Source organism: Heterocephalus glaber, unplaced genomic scaffold (assembly GCF_053883595.1).
Source record: "Heterocephalus glaber isolate CG9 unplaced genomic scaffold, H.glaber_assembly_v1.0 deba00001428, whole genome shotgun sequence".
NCBI lineage: Eukaryota > Metazoa > Chordata > Mammalia > Rodentia > Bathyergidae > Heterocephalus > Heterocephalus glaber.
In genome coordinates, this window is record NW_028258293.1 from 23,308,644 (window position 1) to 23,326,822 (window position 18,179).

At 38.8% G+C, this 18,179-nt stretch overlaps 2 protein-coding genes and 1 long non-coding RNA gene across 3 annotated transcripts in view; 2 read left to right on the forward strand and 1 right to left on the reverse strand.

The window, feature by feature from the left end:
* The first annotated feature begins 300 nt into the window (after positions 1 to 300).
* Positions 301 to 1,402, forward strand: LOC101726478 (olfactory receptor 2AG2). The gene has a single exon (XM_004863501.2). It carries the CDS (start codon positions 382 to 384, stop codon positions 1,330 to 1,332), a length of 951 nt encoding a protein of 316 aa, XP_004863558.1. The 5' UTR covers positions 301 to 381; the 3' UTR covers positions 1,333 to 1,402.
* Positions 1,403 to 5,492: 4,090 nt separating this feature from the next.
* LOC101726105 (interferon-induced very large GTPase 1-like) lies at positions 5,493 to 17,483 on the forward strand. The gene is given in 4 exon segments (XM_087211804.1): positions 5,493 to 5,589; positions 10,198 to 11,787; positions 11,790 to 16,727; positions 16,730 to 17,483. Coding segments are annotated over 3 exon segments (7,260 nt in total). The 5' UTR covers positions 5,493 to 5,589; positions 10,198 to 10,199; the 3' UTR covers positions 17,464 to 17,483.
* The window catches only part of LOC147828017 (uncharacterized), a 96,216-nt gene continuing 86,367 nt past the window's right edge, over positions 8,331 to 18,179 (reverse strand). Inside the window, exon 6 of the long non-coding RNA XR_015451461.1 lies at positions 8,331 to 8,657. This is a non-coding gene — a long non-coding RNA (uncharacterized LOC147828017). The remainder of the gene's footprint in view (positions 8,658 to 18,179) is intronic.

Here is an 18,179-nt window from a genome sequence, read left to right on the forward strand (position 1 = left end):
CCAAGTATATTTTTAAAAAGAAAATGCACATTTTAACTGATTGCCAAGTGTGTCTGATTATTATGAAGACAAGGATGGTTACATATATTTACAAAGATGCTTATGGGACTTATTCTCCTGAATACTTTAAGTAAAGTCCATTTTTAATTCAAATACACAATATATCTGTTACCTGGTTAGCTGATGGCTCATTATATTCAATAAAATTATTGACAAATTCACAAAACAGAGGGAAAGTTTAGCTAAGTGAAAGAAAAACACTTCACTGAGTTTCTATTTCCTACCCAACAGTGTCCTGGAACAATCCAAAACTAGACTAAGCTCCTTAGAAGAGCTCCCACTGACAGAACATCTGGTTCTAAACAACTAAGAAACCACAGAATGCAGCTCTGGAACTTCACCTTAGGAAGTGGCTTCATTTTGGTGGGGATCCTGAAGGACAATGGGTCTCCTGAAATACTTTGTGCTGCAATCACACTCCTATACACATTGGCCCTGATCAGCAATGGCCTGCTGCTCTTGATCATCACAGTGGATATCCGGCTCCATGTGCCCATGTACCTCCTGCTTGGCCAGCTCTCTCTCATGGACCTCCTGTTCACATCAGTTGTCACTCCCAAGGCCCTCATGGATTTTCTGTACAGAGAAAACACCATCTCCTTTGGAGGCTGTGCCCTTCAGATGTTCCTGGCACTGACACTGGGTGGTGCAGAGGACCTGCTACTGGCCTTCATGGCCTATGACAGGTATGTGGCCATCTGTCATCCTCTGAACTACATGACCTTCATGAGACCTGGAGTCTGCTGGTTCATGGTGGCCTCATCCTGGATCCTAGCATCCCTGAGTGCTCTAGGACATACTGTATACACCATGCACTTCTCTTTCTGCATGTCCCGGGAAATCACACACATTCTCTGTGAGATTCCAACCTTGCTGAAGCTGGCCTGTGCAAACACCTCCAGATATGAGCTCATGGTTTATGTGACAGGTGTGACTTTCCTCTTGCTCCCTCTTTGTGCTATTGTTGCCTCCTACACACTAATTTTGTTCACTGTGCTCCACATGCCCTCAAAGGAGGGGAGGAAGAAAGCACTTATCACCTGCTCCTCCCACCTGACTGTGGTTGGGATGTTTTATGGGGCTGCTACACTCATGTATGTCCTACCGAGTTCCTTCCACAATCCCAAACAGGACAATATCATTTCTGCTTTCTACACAATTGTCACCCCAGCCCTGAACCCCCTTATTTACAGCCTAAGGAATAAGGAGGTCATGGGGGCTTTGAGGAGGGTTCTGGGAAAATATGTGCCCCAACACACCCCTTCCTTTTAGGAGGGTTCATGGCTCACCTCTCACCATTCCTTCTCCAAGTGAGATTGCTGTACTCATGCATTCGTTAATATTACACACTATCTGAGATATTACACTTTTAAAATTTATCCTTTATGTTCTACTTTGTAGCTAATGGGTAAAGAGACTTAGCACATATCACCTTGACTGTTGAATCCCCATATTAAAAAAAGACTAGGAAAAGAGGAAACTTTGGATGGCATAGACTCACTCTGTGATAGGGCATCATCTTCACAAATTATCAGGTAAATGTGATAGTTAATTAACTGTCAATTTCAATATCATATAGCAGTATGGAGCAAATTTGCTTTTCACTGACCAATCACCAACAGGCCCATTATCATCAAGGGCTCAATGGATCCTTATATCACCAATAGAGAAAAGAATCCACAGAATACACATTTATTTTAAAAAATAACAACTACTAAGGAACCATATTAGAAATGTTTCTGCATCTGCATCCAGATCTGGGAGAAAAATCACATTTACTCCAAAAATACAAAAACCAACATCAAGATAGTGGAAGTCTCTAAAGAAAGGATTTCTGGCATTTCCAGTGGAAACTTTCACAGAGACATTTTGAAATCGGGCATTTTCACAATGCCTAAAATTAAAATTTAATCACAGTAATGAATATAATAGAATTGCAAGCACTCAGATTTAAATACAGGAGATACAATAGTAGTAAGAAAAATCTGTTGTGTTTGAATTTTTTTAAAATGTAGCCTTAGAGATATACAGATGTGTTTTGAAACATCAAAACAATTGCCAAGAAGCTTATATCATGGGCATGAAAATATATTTATGTCTGTGCCCACAAAAAAGAAATTGTAAATATGCAACTCACTAGGCTAAAAATGCTTTATTGCATTTTATTATTTATTGGTGTGGGAAGATTTATAACAAAAGATAGAAAACTGAATTTATTGAGAACAGAGTTCAAAAATACTTTGGCTTATGTAGATGCCATCATTCTTTTTTTTTAAATGTATATCCTTTTATTGGTACATTTTAGGTGTACAGTATAATGACACTCATCATTGGAAATCTGCACCTTTACATACTCTCTTGGTTCTTATTTTTTTTCCCCTTCCCCTGCCCTCTCTTCAACCCCTCTACCTCTCCCTATGTACAAAGACTTTGTTTTCCTTTTTTTCATTTTCTCATATGAATTACATTCCCTTCTATCCTTTCCCCTACCCCTTCCTCTTTGCCCCTTTTCCACCTATTTCACATTACCTATTATACCTTTTAGTCCTTATTTACACTTTCAGTTTCTCACACTAGAGAAAATATTCGGTATTTACATATGTGTGTACTATTTATTTCACTTAAGAGTATTGCCTCAATGTGAGATGCCATCATTCTTGAGAACAGTGCTTTGTGAGAACTCAGAAATTGTCTTCCTTTTGGAAATAATCTTAAATTACTGAGTTCATAAACCTGTTCTATAATGCAAGAGTTAAAGCTAATTAACACAAATCTTTATAAAAACGGAGAAAATTCAAAACTTTAGAAAGAAGGAAAAGTCATCCATAAAGTTTTCCTTTGATATTTTGTTCTGCTTATATGTATTTTGCTATTTATATGTAAGTAATCATTAAACCCCTTTCCGCATTTATAAATTGGTGATCATTCTTCCATGTTATAAGGGGATAGATTGTTGAGAGATGGAGCAAACTAGTGTTTCTGAGGGTTTTTTCCCAGTGTTTGGTTTTTATCAGTACATGTTTCCAGTACATAATGATTACATTAGTTGTGGGGAGTTGGTACATATATATGACACATTTCAGTTCTTTTTGCATTTCCTTTCCTGCCTTACCCTCCCCACTCCTTCCATTCCTGAGTTTAAGCCCTGTTCATTATCTGTGTATCTTTGGACACTTTTTGTACCTTATTTTGCTCACCTCAAAAGTTATTATAGATAAAGGCTCCTTCTCATGGTATTATTGTATAGATTGAATAAGATAATAAAGGTCAGGAATTTAGACAATACCTTGTTAAATTCTGCTTAATATACATGTTGGCTACTATACAGATGAATAATAAAGAATCTTTAGAACACGTTTTTTTCTTGTCAAAAAGTTTCCATGACATTTTAATTTCACACATTTTAGCCATTAACATTCTCAGCAATGAATCCATGTATTTGAATTAATTAGTTGCCCCAGAGGAAGAAAAGTAATGCTAACTTTTATATAACTTCCAATGTGTTAGTATTCCTTCATCTTAGACTATTTTGCAAAAGCATGTGCAGCAGGTAGAAAGAGGATCCACCTACAGAGACATTGTGATGCCCTATTGCAGTGGACTCAGCCATCCTTGTCCCCTGAGAAGTAGATGAGAACCTCTTCACTTTCATCTTGTCAAGCATGTTTCATTGCTCAAATGGCATGGGAAAAAACACCCTCCATGGCTGAGACTGTCTGGTGGGCCCAGCTGTTTCTCAAAGAGCATATTGAAATGATGGCAGTGCCACTTCTCAAATATTACTGTAGACAAGACAAGGCAAATGATAACTTAACTTTGTTCTCCATAGTTGAAAAAGTGTGTCCTGTCCTTTCTAGCTGTCTGGGTTCTTCTCTTGACGCTGTCTGGTGTCTCCTTCAGGGCCAGGCTATTGTCTTGGACATGAGATCCATAGGCCTTTTCCTGAAGCTCCTGGGGGTTTCAAGCTGACACTGCTCTCCAACAACCTGAATTCAGTAGAGATTTGGCCCCCATCATTTACAATCTCCTGCCACCATGGGAAGGATGTACCATGTGTGTGTGCATATTTGCACACTGAGAAAGTGTGCCTTCTGAGGGGTGTGGGAAGCCATGTTCCACAGGCTTCCTGCAACTGGTGAATCTGGATTAAAGGCAGCTTCATGAGATAAAGTCTCAGCACAAATTATATCTTCAGGGGCCGAGGATTTAGCTCAGTGATTTCACTGCCTACTGCGCAAGCGCAAGGACCCAAGTTCGATCCCTGGTACCAAAAAAAAAAAATATTATATCTTCAGTAGCCATGAGACAAAGACCCAATGAATTTTTGAACATCGATTTCAGGGCAAGACTAAGTACATTAAACTACATTATCTCATTTTATCTCCATGAATGTTATTGAGGGAGATAATAGTACTACCACAAATTTATCCATCATTTACCTGCATACCATTGCTTAGATTCTACTTTCTTCTACTCAAAGTATATATAGGTAGTGTAGGGATGTTTCAAGTTTACTTTTTGTCCTCTGAAGTTTTCATAATTTTATTCTATGAAAGCCACTGTCAATACATAGACTAACAGAGAAAAAACATATAAGTTTATTAATGTGAAAATTTTTGAGTCATACATATAGAATGTGACTTAAAGAGGGGCAAGATGAATGAAATTTTTAAAGAGCTCATCCTAAAGATAGAAACTTGGAATTTTGAGGGAGAGAAAGTTGGGGTAGGCTCTGGAAGGTTAGGTGAGGAGATGCACAGTGACCAACTGTTGTCTTCGGATGCAGATGAACTTTTCCAGGTAATTGACACATGGAAAATATCTCCCTGGGACACATTCAGACCCCCAAACTCTTCTTCCTATGAAATCTCTCCCTAGTTAAACAGGGGGATGTCAGATAGAAAAGCCTCTACTTACACCCAATGTTTAAAATGCAGAGAGATATAAATTTCTTTTTACTAGGTATCATGGGTGAGTAGGCTCTTTGAATACCCAAATCAAAATATACCAAAGAAATATATCTGGGTAAGTACTTTGGTCTCCCTTACTAGTTACTGTTGGATTCTGGGCTCAAACATCTCTGACTGACTTAAAAATTCTTGCTTATTAGAAAATATCTATAGTCCTATTAAGCATTGGAAAATAAGTTATTGGTAGGACACAGACTTTGCGTTTATATCTTGTTTGTTTCTCATGGCAATTCATAGAAGTAGCTGTTCATATTCATCTGAGGAAACCCGCACAGACATTCTAATTTCCTTATTCAATTATCACACATTTCTTAAATATTCACATATTTCATTTTGCCAGGAACTAAGGTTATAAAAAAGAGACAGATCCTCCCATAACTGGAAGAAGAGGGAAATGCTCTGCTCTGAGGACACATTCAGCCCCCACTCTCACAGGAGCAGCCAAAGCCTGAACTAAAGCAGTGAGTCAGCAGCCTGCCAGTCCTGGGAAAAGAAGCTGCTCATTGCTCAGGTCTCTCTGGAGCAACCTGAAGACAGGAAGTTGGCCTCAAGGAGACAGGTAAGTGAAGGAGAAGGAGAAGGAGGAGGAGAAGGAGGAGGAGGAGGAGGAGGAGGAGGAGGAGGAGGAGGAGGGGGAGGAGGAGGGGGAGGAGAAGAAGAAGAAGAAGAAGAAGAAGAAGAAGAAGAAGAAGAAGAAGAAGAAGAAGAAGAAGAAGAAGAAGAAGAAGAAGAAGAAGGAGAAGAAGAAGGAGAAGAAGAAGAAAAAGAAGAAGAAGAGGAGGAGGAGGAGGAGGAAGGTGAGAAATGGGAGTAGACAGAAAGCTACAAGAGATTCAGGTTAAATAGAAACAGAAACTGATTGGAATACTCATTTAGCTTTTGTGATATTTAGCTCCAGAATTTCTCTTTTTGACCTTTTTCATAATTGAGTATCTTTATTGATACTCTTTTAGGAGCTATCACTAAACTATTTTCCTCTACCTTTTGTCCATGTTCTCCTTTAACTTTTTGATTGTATGTAAGATGTAATTTAATATCTTTGACTATTTAAGTCCAATGATTTTTCCCCCAAAGAATTTGTTAAATTTTGGAGGATGGGCCATACTTTCCTATTTCTTTCCATGCATTTTACTGTATTATAGAAAAGTAGATATTTTGGAAATTATGATGTAGTAACTAGAAATCATACTCTTTCTCATGGTCAGGGTTTGTTCTTCATGCTTACTGTTGCTTATAATTTTTTTATTAGGAAACTTTTTTATAAAGATTATTTCACTGTGTTCACTCCAAAGTCTCTGACAATTTAGCTTAAGTTCAACTCTTTCTGTGATAGATTTTATTTTAATTGTTGGAAAAAGAAACCTGATATAGCACTAGGTGTCAGAGCATTACTTCAATACTTTACCTCTCACTTTCTGCTTATATTGAGCCTAAATAGAAACTCAGTAGATATGAAACCTGAGGGTTTTGTTAGGCATTTTCTTAGTATACATTCTGATGTTGGAATATATGTGGTTTTCTAATTGCCTATATATACCTACTTCCACATAAATCCTTTCTTCGCAGTGATTCTCAACATGTCTATAATTTCCATCATAATTTCTTCCTGCAAGCAGTAGCAGGATGCTGTTTATATATCAATATTTTCAGGGAATACCCACCCAGGGTAGCCAATTTTGTGACCTGAGATAGCTCTGAGCCAGGCAAAATGAAGAAAAGTACCACTCATCAGTTCTCCAAGGAATACCCAGCAGGTCCAAATGTACAAACAAAATGATATTAAAACAAGATCTTCTATCTTCCCTTTAAAACCAGGGACCAGAATTCTACATTGAAAATGTAGGTGTCTGTCTTTAAGACCCTTGCTAAACAGGAGAAGAGAGTGGATCTGGGACCCAAAAAAAAAAAAAAAAGCCACAACATCCACCTACCACTTTTTTTCCTGATTAAGTTTATTGGTATGTTTCAGGTCTACAACACAGTTACATTCATCATTGGGATCTTGTACCTGTACATGACGTATCTTTGTTCTTATTTTTTCCCCATTCCCCTGCCCTCCTTTCACCCCCTCCACCTTTTCCTATTTACGAAGACTTTGTTTCCAATTTTTCCTTTCCTCACATTTTTTCTTTTCCCTTCTTTCCTTTCCCCTACGCCTCCCACTTTCCCTACTCCTTTAGACCATTTCTTCCTATTTCACATTATCAATTATACATTTTGATCCTCATTTACACTTTTAGTTTCTCACGCCAGACAAACTATTAGGTATTTACATGTGTGTTCTATTTATTTCACTTAAGAGTATGGCCTCAATATGCATCCATTTAGCTATAAATGTCTCTAGTTTCTCATTCTTTATGGCTGAGTTGTACTCAATTTTATTTTTTAAAAAAACACATCTTCTTTATCCAGTCTCCAGTTGATGGGCAATTGGGCTGTTTTCCAGTTTTCGCTATTAAAAATTGTGCCGCTATAAACATGAATGTGCATATATCACTGTTCTGTGATTCTTTTAATTCTTTGGGGAAGATACCCAGCACAGGAATAGTTGGGTCAAACTAATCCTAGTTCTTTGAGGTATCTCCATACTGATTTCCACAGTGGTTGCACCCAGTCTGCACTCCTACCAACAATGAAGAAGGGTTCCTTTCTCCCCACACTCCCACCAGTATTTGTTATTGGTTGATTTCTTGATAGCAGTCATTCCTTCTGGGATGAGGTGGAATCTCAGCATTGTTTTCATCTGCATCTCTTGAATGAGCAGTGATGTTGAACATTTTTTCATATGTTTATTTGCAGCTTTTACTTGTCTAAGAAATGTCTATTCATTTCAGATGCCCATTTTTTAATTGAGTCTTTATATTTGGGCAGTCTGATTTTTTTTTAGTTCTTTATGAATTCTAGATAGTAGACTTTTGGCTGAGGAGCTGCTGGTAAAAATTTTTTCCCACATTGTAGGTTTTCTCTTAGCTCTGTTGCCCACGTAGCCCTTTTAAGTTGTGTTTTTCTTCTTCTTCTTCTTCTTCTTCTTCTTCTTCTTCTTCTTCTTCTTCTTCTTCTTCTTCTTCTTCTTCTTCTTCTTCTCCTCCTTTTTTTTTTTTTTTGGTACTGGGTCCTTGCACTTACGAGGCAGGCGACAGAACCACTGAGCTAAATCCCTGGCCCAAAAATGTGTTATACTTTTTTTTTTGTAAGTTGTGTTTTTCTTGATCCACAATTCAGTTGATTATTAGAAATTGTTGACTACTTTCCAGAGCTCCAACAGAGATGATTCAGAAAATTTTTATTTGTTTATCCATTCAGTGAAAGGGTGAAGCCTGGGGACACTTATCTCATTAAAGTTAATGTGACTGCTGTTTTAACTTGTTTTTTATACTACACATTATCTGTTACTAGACTAGCTGTTAAATTTGGATGAAATATCGTGACAGTCTGATGTCAGATTTTGAGATATTAAAGGAAAATAAGTAAAAGGTAAGTATTTGGAACATGAGAAAAAAATACTGAATTAGGCTCACTGTGACAGGCAAACCATGGAGGAACAGATCTGGAAAGCAAGTTACCTGTGAAATTTGACAGATGCTCTTTTGATCCATCTTCACATGGAGTTCCAGCTACCTCTGGACACTAGGTTGAGAGAAATCATATTGTTATGTGCTCTTTATAACAACATTTGTATTAACAACATTGTCTCCGGGGTTTTGTAGCAGTTATTGAAATAATTGTACCTGAGGAAGGGGAAACAGGAGATGGGGGAGAGGAAGTAAAAATCATCATGATGAGGTATGCATATGTACTAGCTCCCCAAGACGAATGTAATTACTATGTATCAGAAAGATACATTAACAATAAAAAACATTAAGAAGAAATATCTTATGATTATATCAACATATACATAAAAGACATTTGACAAAATGTAACACTCAGTCATGATGAAAACTCCATGCAAACTAGGAGTGGAGTGAAAAAAATGTCTTAATCATCTCTGAAATATTCCAACCCTCAATACTGTCATATGGGAGTTGCATTACAATGGGAGTTGCATTACAATGTGAGTTTTACAGGAAAGAAAGAGTCAAGCCATTGCAGATGGGATGCCTATAATAGAAATCTACTAAAGACATGGGAAAACCAAAACTAAGGGAAAACTGGTAGGAGAAGATGAATATTAAATGACCTAAGAAAACTGAAAAATAGGTAAGAGGTGGAAGGGAAGGGGAAGTAAAAATCATTAAGATGTGTCATGCACATGTATCAACTCCCCATGGTGAATATAATTATATGTTGGGCAAATATGTACTACTAAATAGGATAACAGAGAGAAATGATATATACACACCCATGTTTATAGCGGCACGGTTTGTAATAGCTAAAACTTGGAAACAGCCCAATTACCCATAAAGAAACTGGATAAAGAAGATGTGGGGTTTTTTTATAAAATGGAGTACAACTCAGCCATAAAGAATGAGAAACTAGAGACATTTATAGCTAAATGGATGCACATTGAGACCACATTCTTAAGTGAAATAAATAGGACACACATGTGTTCATACCAAAAAGTTTCTCTGGTGGGAGAAACTGAAAATGAAAATAATGATCAAAATGTATAATAGATGATGCAAAATAGGAAGAAAACATCTAAAGGGGGAGGGGAAATTGGAGGGGTATGGGAAAGAAATAAATATGAGAAAAGGAAAAAATGGAGACAAAGTCTCTGTAAATAGGGAGGGGTGGAGGAGTGGAAGGCAGCTGAGGGGAATGGGGAAAAGAATAAAAACCAAGATATATCATATAAAGGTGCAAATTCCCAATGATGAATGTCATCCTATTGTATACCTGAAATGCAGCAGTAAAATTAATAAAATAAAAGCGGGAAAACTCATTTGCATTTTCAAATTCCATCCCATAATTTAATGATTTTTCATGGAATTGATTTAAGATCAGGTACAAAAATCAGGGTACTAAGTTCCAACTCACCAAGTACCAAAAAGTAATCCATGTGGAAAATACACACAATGGTGTCTTTTGCACACACCATATACACACACAGAGAAAAATTTGTAAAAGAAGACATTAGAAAATGTAAGGGAGGATATATAATGGTCTGGCTGAGACTTTCTAAGGTCAGAAAACAGTAAAGGTAACTGGGTGTCTGTTTCTCACACAGCCATGGCAACTGCAGACTACAACACTGATGAGCCGCTGCTCAGAGACAAAGGGAAGCAAGATCTCCAAGAGATTCTGGAAAATGTGGGACTGGACACTGAGTTTTGGCTGCCCAAACTGCAAGAACACCTGGGTGTCACCTGTGCTCAGGCCTTACAATACTTAAAAGAAAAAGACCTGCAGGTCCTGAAATCCCAGGTGCAGTATTCGTGGGAAAAAAGGGCCCTGGAGAAGCTGTTTGACTTCTCACACTCAAATAGTCATCCAGAGTCACAGGAGTCACCAGTGGAGATGGCAAACAAAAGGCAGAAGCAGGCAGAACAGGCATTGCAGGAGCTAAAGGACCTGCTTTTAGAAGGAAGGCAGAGGGAGGAAGAGGCAGTGAGGAGGAAAGAAGCAGAGCTGAGGCAAGCAATGGAGATCCCTGAAGAATACTGGCCACTGCCTGAAAAGCCCCTAACACAAGTCATGGAAATCGTGCAGCAACATCTCAATCTCATGGAACAGACCTTGTCCCACAGGCAAAATCTTTCGGAGAGAGATCTGGTAAGATGGGCATCTGGAGGCCTTGCCCTGCAGGGAATTTATCAAACTGGCCAAGAAAGGGACCTGGTACAGAAGAGAGAAGAGCTACTCGGGGTCTCCAAGGAGTTCTCACTCTTTGGCCCTCAGCAGAGCACACGGATGGAAACAAAAGAATTTACATCTTCTCAAGCAGAATCCATGTTCACCCAGACTATAGAGAAGCTGGGCTTCAGTGTAACTGCCTCAGCCAAGGGTAAAGGATGGGGATTTAGGTTAGAAGGTGGCACAGATAAAAGCAAATATTCAGACTCCAGGGAAACACATCAATCACATTCTGACCACTCTTATTTTTGCTCAACCAAGTTCAGCTACATTCCCCTGGCCTGCTGCCACTTTCCCACTGATCAACTCCAGTTCTCCAAGGCTGCTCTCCAGGAACTGAAATGCATTGAACACCTCCTGGAGCATACTGCATCTCCCTTGCTGAAGCAAAGGACTGAAAATTTCTTCCACAAGTTTGGTTCTCATGCTAACCAAGGCCCTCTTCATCTGGGAGGAATCTACTGGTGGAAGGCAATTGCAGAGGGCTTCCAGAAGGACCAGCTAGATGATGTCAAGCAACAGGCATCAGAGGCCTTGGAAATTTACATAAGGGGCAGCTACAGTGGCTTTGGAGTAAAAGTTGCTGCAAGTATGAGTCTGTCAGACTCACATTCAAAAAGAGCTTCTCAGACCAAAACTCTTCAAACTCATCAAGCCAATATCCAGTTATCTGTGGCACAGACCGGTGGCCTACCAGAGGCAGATGGCCTTCTCCAGTGGAAAGCTGGCCTGGTGGCCAGGAATCAAACCTGGTGTGTCATAGACCGGGGCCTGAAGCTGGTGCCAGTTTGGGACATCATTCTTGTCAGCCACAGAAGGGATTTTAAGGATGCTCTAAAGGTGGCCAAATGCATGAAAGACAACTACACTGCTCTGACTGGCCTCACTGCCCAGATCCCATATGGAGAGGAATTCCTGAGTGCTGAGAAAGAAGCTAGAATTTTCTTAGAGGAAGTAGACTCCTGGAAGTATCTGGTCCTGAAGAACAGCTTAACAAACTGATAAATCTTATGCAAATGTTGTGTGAACAAACAGCAAGTTATCGCATTTGGATTAATATATGCCTCACAAATTCAGATCTGCAGAATTTTCTAGTAAATACAGTCAACTTTTGTAAAAAGTCTTCCTTTTATGAAACTAAATTTATTAAATCTCAGCTGCGCACACTTCTGGATCCTCATGTGTACAAAGTGACAAACTTTCCTCAGGCTCACTCCATGATACAGTGGATCTACCAGTCAGAGTCAAAGCAACAGGAAGTCTGTATCTCCCAATTTTCTGAACTGATTAAAATCTTAAAAGGAACTCAGAATGACCTCTTGGAAGTGAAGGTCAAATCTGAGTCCCCAGAAACAGTGAAAGAGGCTCAAAGAAAAGTCACTTATAAAGTTGGCTTGGCTCTTACTTCCTTTTTGAATTACCTTAAAGGGGCAGAGCAGACAGACACACAGCTCTTGTTACTTTCCATTGCAGCTGGTGCAGGATATCACTCGGTTAACAATACTTTTCAGTATCTTCTGGGTTGTGATGAGTTAAACTTTCTACTGGATGAAATGCAAACTGCCCACAATAAATACCAGCAGCTCAAAAGGAATTGCATCCACAGGGCCCAGGCATTCCTGGTGCTTGTATGTCTGACAGCCTCTGTTGGAGTCACAGCTATTTCTCCAGAAGAAAAAACACAGCGCATGGGGTTGATCAGACAATATATGGGACAATCCTTGTCCAAAGAAGTTGCAAAAGTCTTCAGTGAACCTGGAACAGGTCATGATTGGGAAAACCTGGAAGAAGACTTGAGATTGCTCATTGATAGGGATTATGAAGACATCACATCACCCTTGCAAGTTGACAAAATCAAAGAACAATTGCAAAGTCTCCTTGGGGAAAATAAACAGACATACAAACCACATGATAAAGACAATATTAAAAAGGAAGTGATAGAAAATGGAGCCTTCCAAGGTTTACTCCAGCGTCTAGGCCTAGAACATTACTTCCCAAAAAGGATGGGGAGAGCTGACTTTCATCTGATCTACAAGACTTCTGTCTACAAAACCCAGCCCAGCTCTGAACGGGAGCTTCCTTTCTATTTTCTCCAGAAGTTACTGATGCTAGATTATGGGTTGAGATATCTGGTCTTCAGAGGAGAAGAAAACATAGAACATCAGGTTTATCCAAGGGCCTCTGACCAGGAAAATGAGACTTCTGATCCATATGAGGACCTTTTTGATGATGGTTGTAGTCCTGTTCCCACTAAAGCCAGGCCACCTATTCACCCAATGGATCTCCAGATGGCAATTTTTCACTGTGCAGATGATTTTACCAGACAATATATTTTGAACAAACTTTCTATTTGTCAATTTGCCCTCCCCCTTATGGTGCCTAATCCTTGTACTGTGCAAATTGAATTCTCTCTGTGGTGTCTCAAACAAATTAGGAGGAGTTGGCAGAATAGAAGTAAATCACTGAAGGGAAACAAGTACAGTTTCAATAACCAGCAGATGTGTCATGTCTCCACATCCATTGTGTCCTTCATTAGAGTTGGGAATGGCCTCTCTGCTTCCAAATCTCAGATCATGAACTACCTTCTCAGTAAACAGAAACATGATGTGTTTTTTCACCGACACTGCAAGGTAAGCAGCAAAAACCGTCTCTTAATGGATGGTATGGTGGAAATCTGCTGGTTCTGGCCTGGGGAAGAAGATGAGGACAGATTTGACAACTGTGTGACCTTCACCAATCTTCATGGTGATGCAAAGGAACACAAGCAGCAGATTGCTTTCCTGCAGGAGGTCTCTTCTCTCATTTTGGTCCTCATGTCAGCCTCCGATGACAATGAAGAAAACCGAAAATTTGTTCGTGACCTGTGGCAGTCATCACGATTTTTGATCTGCTTGCTTGATGACAAAGAAAAAGATGTGGTCAGTAATTCTGGCAGAAAAGTAAGAATTGATATCAGGAATAGAAATGAGGCAGATTTAATAAAAGAGATCACTACTACAATCAGACGGTTGCTAGAGCTCTCTGACACTGCTCTCAGTATAGAAGGCTGTTCTCAGATTGCTCACAAGCAAGGATTCCTTATTGATGAACACCAGAGAGACTGCAAGGAAGCCAAAGAAAAGGCACAGATTATAATGGCCCTCCTGGGAGAAATGAACTTATCTCACATCAAGGAAAATTTACTACCCCTTCAGGGACAACTGTGGCATTGGTGGTGTAAAATGGACAAAGAACTCTATCATCTAAGAGAGAAGGGGAACAGGAGCATTGAACAACACAAGAGTGATATTGAAACAGAAAAACAAATAATAAGGCATAAACAGTTGAAAAAAGCTTTTCCTCCCAATGACTTAATGCAGTCCTTCCTACAAATTTTGCAACGCTCAAAAACTCAGGTCAAACTCTACTTTTTACAGTGGCTGAGTGTTTTCATGGATGGATTCACTTCAGAACACTTGGAAAATTTGCGTGAGAAGCAAAGATCTTTCTGGTCAATGATACAAACAGAAAAGCAAAAGGCACAGAAAAGCAACTCCCTGGATCATTGGCAAAAGAAACTGGAAGCCATCTCCATGGAGATCAGTGCCTGTACCTTGGGAATTGAGCAGCTTCTCAGAGAAGTTAGGCAGATGTATGAAGCTCTGGAAGAAACTTCCTGCAAAAGAGATATCGTTTTTCTCTCTCTTCCCCAAATTGCTGCAGACCTCATGGTATCTGGTGTCCCCATTGAGCTGATGGATGGGGATGCATCTTATGTGCCTCTAAAATGGGTGGTGGCTGTATTTGACAAGGTCTCTGAGAAACTTCCAGGCAAGAAACTGTTTGTTCTTTCTATCCTTGGCCTGCAGAGTTCAGGGAAGTCCACCCTGCTGAATGCTCTTTTTGGGCTGCAGTTCAGTGTCAGTGCAGGCAGGTGTACCAGGGGGGCATACATGCAGCTTCTGAAGGTGGAGGAGACCTTCACAGAGGAACTTGGATTTGATTTTCTGTTGGTTGTAGACACAGAAGGACTCAGGGCCCCAGAACTCAACAACAAATCCCAGAATAGAGACAATGAGTTGGCAACCTTTGTCATTGGACTTGGAAACTTGACTCTCATCAATATTTTTGGAGAGAATCCATCAGAGATGCAGGATATCCTACAAATAGCTGTCCAAGCCTTTCTGAGGATGAAACAAGTGAAAATCTCCCCAAGTTGCCTCTTTGTCCATCAGAATGTGGGAGAAGTTACAGCTAAAGAGCAAACCATGGAAGGACGAAGGCGACTAGAGCAGAAACTAGATGAAATGGCAGCAACTGCTGCTGAGCAAGAACAGTGTTCAGATGTATCCCGCTTCAGTGATGTCATTAAGTTTGATGTCAACACTCATGTCCACTACTTTGCTCACCTCTGGGATGGCAATCCCCCAATGGCCCCTCCTAATCCTCAATATAGTCACAATGTCCAAGAACTAAAAAGTAGAATTCTTTCAATGGCTAAACAGGAATTTAGGGGAAATATCATGAAGATATCAGATGTGAAATTGCAAGTTAAAGATTTGTGGAGAGCCCTTGTCAGTGAAAATTTTATTTTCAGTTTCAGAAATACCCGAGAGGTCGTGGCCATGAGCAAACTGGAAACCAAGTATAACCAGTGGTCCTGGAAGCTGAGGAGTCACATGCTGCACTTGCAGAATCAGCTGAACAATCAGATTCAGAATGGGAAAATTCAGACACTCAAAATAAGCTCACTGGACGATCCAATTATAAAAACATATGAAACCATTAAGGAAGATCTTGAGAAGTATTTTAATGAAGACCCAGAGAGTGAAATACTGATTCAGTGGAAAGGAAATTTTGAAAATAAGTTACTAATCCTAAAAGAGACACTTATTTCAGATGCCAAAAGAGAAGCCAATAAACGTATTACTCTTAAAGAAAGTCAAGAAACATTGGATAAGAAAAAGATGGGCTATGAAAATGAATTACTGAAGAGGAGCCGAGAGTTGGCCTTAGATGTAAAAGGTAAAGCACTGAGTGAGGAGGAGTTGCAGGAGAAATTCAATCAACTGTGGAATGAATGGGTCTATGATGTGTCCTCAAATCTTCCTCCCACAATGGAACCTAACATTGAGGTGGATTCTGAAAACATCCTTTTGGAGCATTTCATAAAGGAGAAAAACATGGTGAACTTACTAAAGACAAATTCTGGAAAAAAATTTCAAGTCAAGTATGATGAACATGTCAAAATGAGTAAGACATATGTAATTTACCGAAAACAATTAGAAGCAGGTGATGAAGAGTTAATTCATATGACTACTAACTGCATTCTTTCAAGATTTGATGAAACTGTTGCTAATATTTGGAAGCAACATCGTGATTACAATGTAAATGATTTTCATGAAATTCTGAGAATCATAGAAGAAGAAGTGATATCTGTACCCACGAAGGAAAGGTTCTCATTTACAAGTAAATACAAAATGGAATTAGCTTTGTGTTTATTCCGAAGAGCATCAAAAATTTTTAATGAAATGCATAAAGCATTCAAGACTGCAAATGATCCTGTAATCTCTCTGCAAAGTAAAAAAGATGACTTCTTCATGAGTTTCAAGATCTCCTGCCAAGGAGCAACCTCTATCAAGTCATTTGTAGATTTTCTGTGCAACAAGCTCATTCCTGCTGTGTCTACCACCATATGGAAAATCATGGCCATTAGAATTGCTGAGGACATGCAGGCTACCTGCCCTGAGTTCAATGGAAATAGGGCTAAACTGGAAAAATATATTCTCATCTCTCTGGCAGAAGAAGAAAACTTTGATAATTATTGGGAATACATTCATAACCCAGAATCCTTTTTTAAGACTTATATTGAAAAACATATTAAAAGATATTGTTTGGAAAAAGGAGGTGAAAAAATAAAGACTTTTCAAAAATAAATTTAGACATCATCAAGAAAGCTATCCTCTGTGCTATTCATGAATCCACAGAAGAAGCTAAAGATAAAAGCAGCACTGCATCTGAGTGGTTGGATTTGTTCTGTGATCACCTGGGGAACAACTTGATCTTTCCACGAACAGACTTGAGAAGCATTGAACACCAGGAGATAAAAGATATTGAGTTTCTCAAAGAAGCCATGAGTGTAGAGTTGGATGCTGCAATGATGAGAGCAGAAGAAAAGTTTTTAAGTATGCCTAAAGATGAAATGTTCCTTGTAATTGAGAAAATCCTCTCTCAACAACTCTGTGGCTGCTGGAAACAATGTCCCTTCTGTAAATCAATTTGTACCAACACAATTCCTGCACATGAAGGAGACCACAGTGTTCCATTCCACCGTCCTCAGGCTGTCAATGGATACCATTGGCATAAAACAGATGAGTTTGACATTGATTTCTGTTCTACTGCAGTGGCAAGTGATACACAGTTTGTTCTGAATGACACCCTGAAATTCCGATACAAGACCTATCGCCAGGCAGGAGGAGATTATGCCACTTGGAATATCACCCCAGATTCATCCTCCCAGACATATTGGAAATGGTTTGTCTGTTCCTTCAAATCAAAGTTAGAAGAAACATACCAGAGAAAATTTAAAAATAAAGGTGAAATCCCTGATTCATGGACCCAAATCACAAAGCAAGATGTGCTTAATGACTTGAAAAAATAACTCAGTTACTACCCCTCAAAATGAATACTTGACACAGAAAACACCTCCAGTATCTGAACAAAAATATCACAATGTATATATCATACTAAAGCACATCTGTCTTACAGCTTGAACCTTCAACGTGCCACTTTTTAAAGGAAATATGTGAAACGCAATCAACCTTTGAGAAGTTGAAGATGTCCTGTAAAAGAAAGTCTTTTTTCTCTGTGTCAGCTCCTTCTGGTTTAAAATAAGATTACTAAAATATGTGTACCTGTGATAAAATTAATTTAAACCACTAATTTTCATACTTAAAAATATTATCCTAAGTATTTTCTAAAGTATATGATGTCTCAGAGGATGTTACCTTAACAGGAAATTTAAACTCATTCCAGGCTGCCACAAAATTTTTATAGAGTAACTACATGGATATTTGAACAAATATCTAAATTTTGAATGGAAACTAAAAGTAAATTGCTTTTACTATGTCAAGTGGTGAGGAAAACTTGTCAACTCTTAATTATGAAAACATTCATGGAAATTTTATAATTTCTAAGCATAATAATACTGACAGATATTATGTTCTAGAAAAGAATAAATTACAGAATTTACTAAGATAGACTTTATTGATTCAGGAAACATTATTAAGCAAATATGGAATAGAAAAGAATTTACTATTTTCTTCAATTAACCACTGTTGTCTTCTTTGCTGGTATCTGAGTATTTCCCTTTTCATG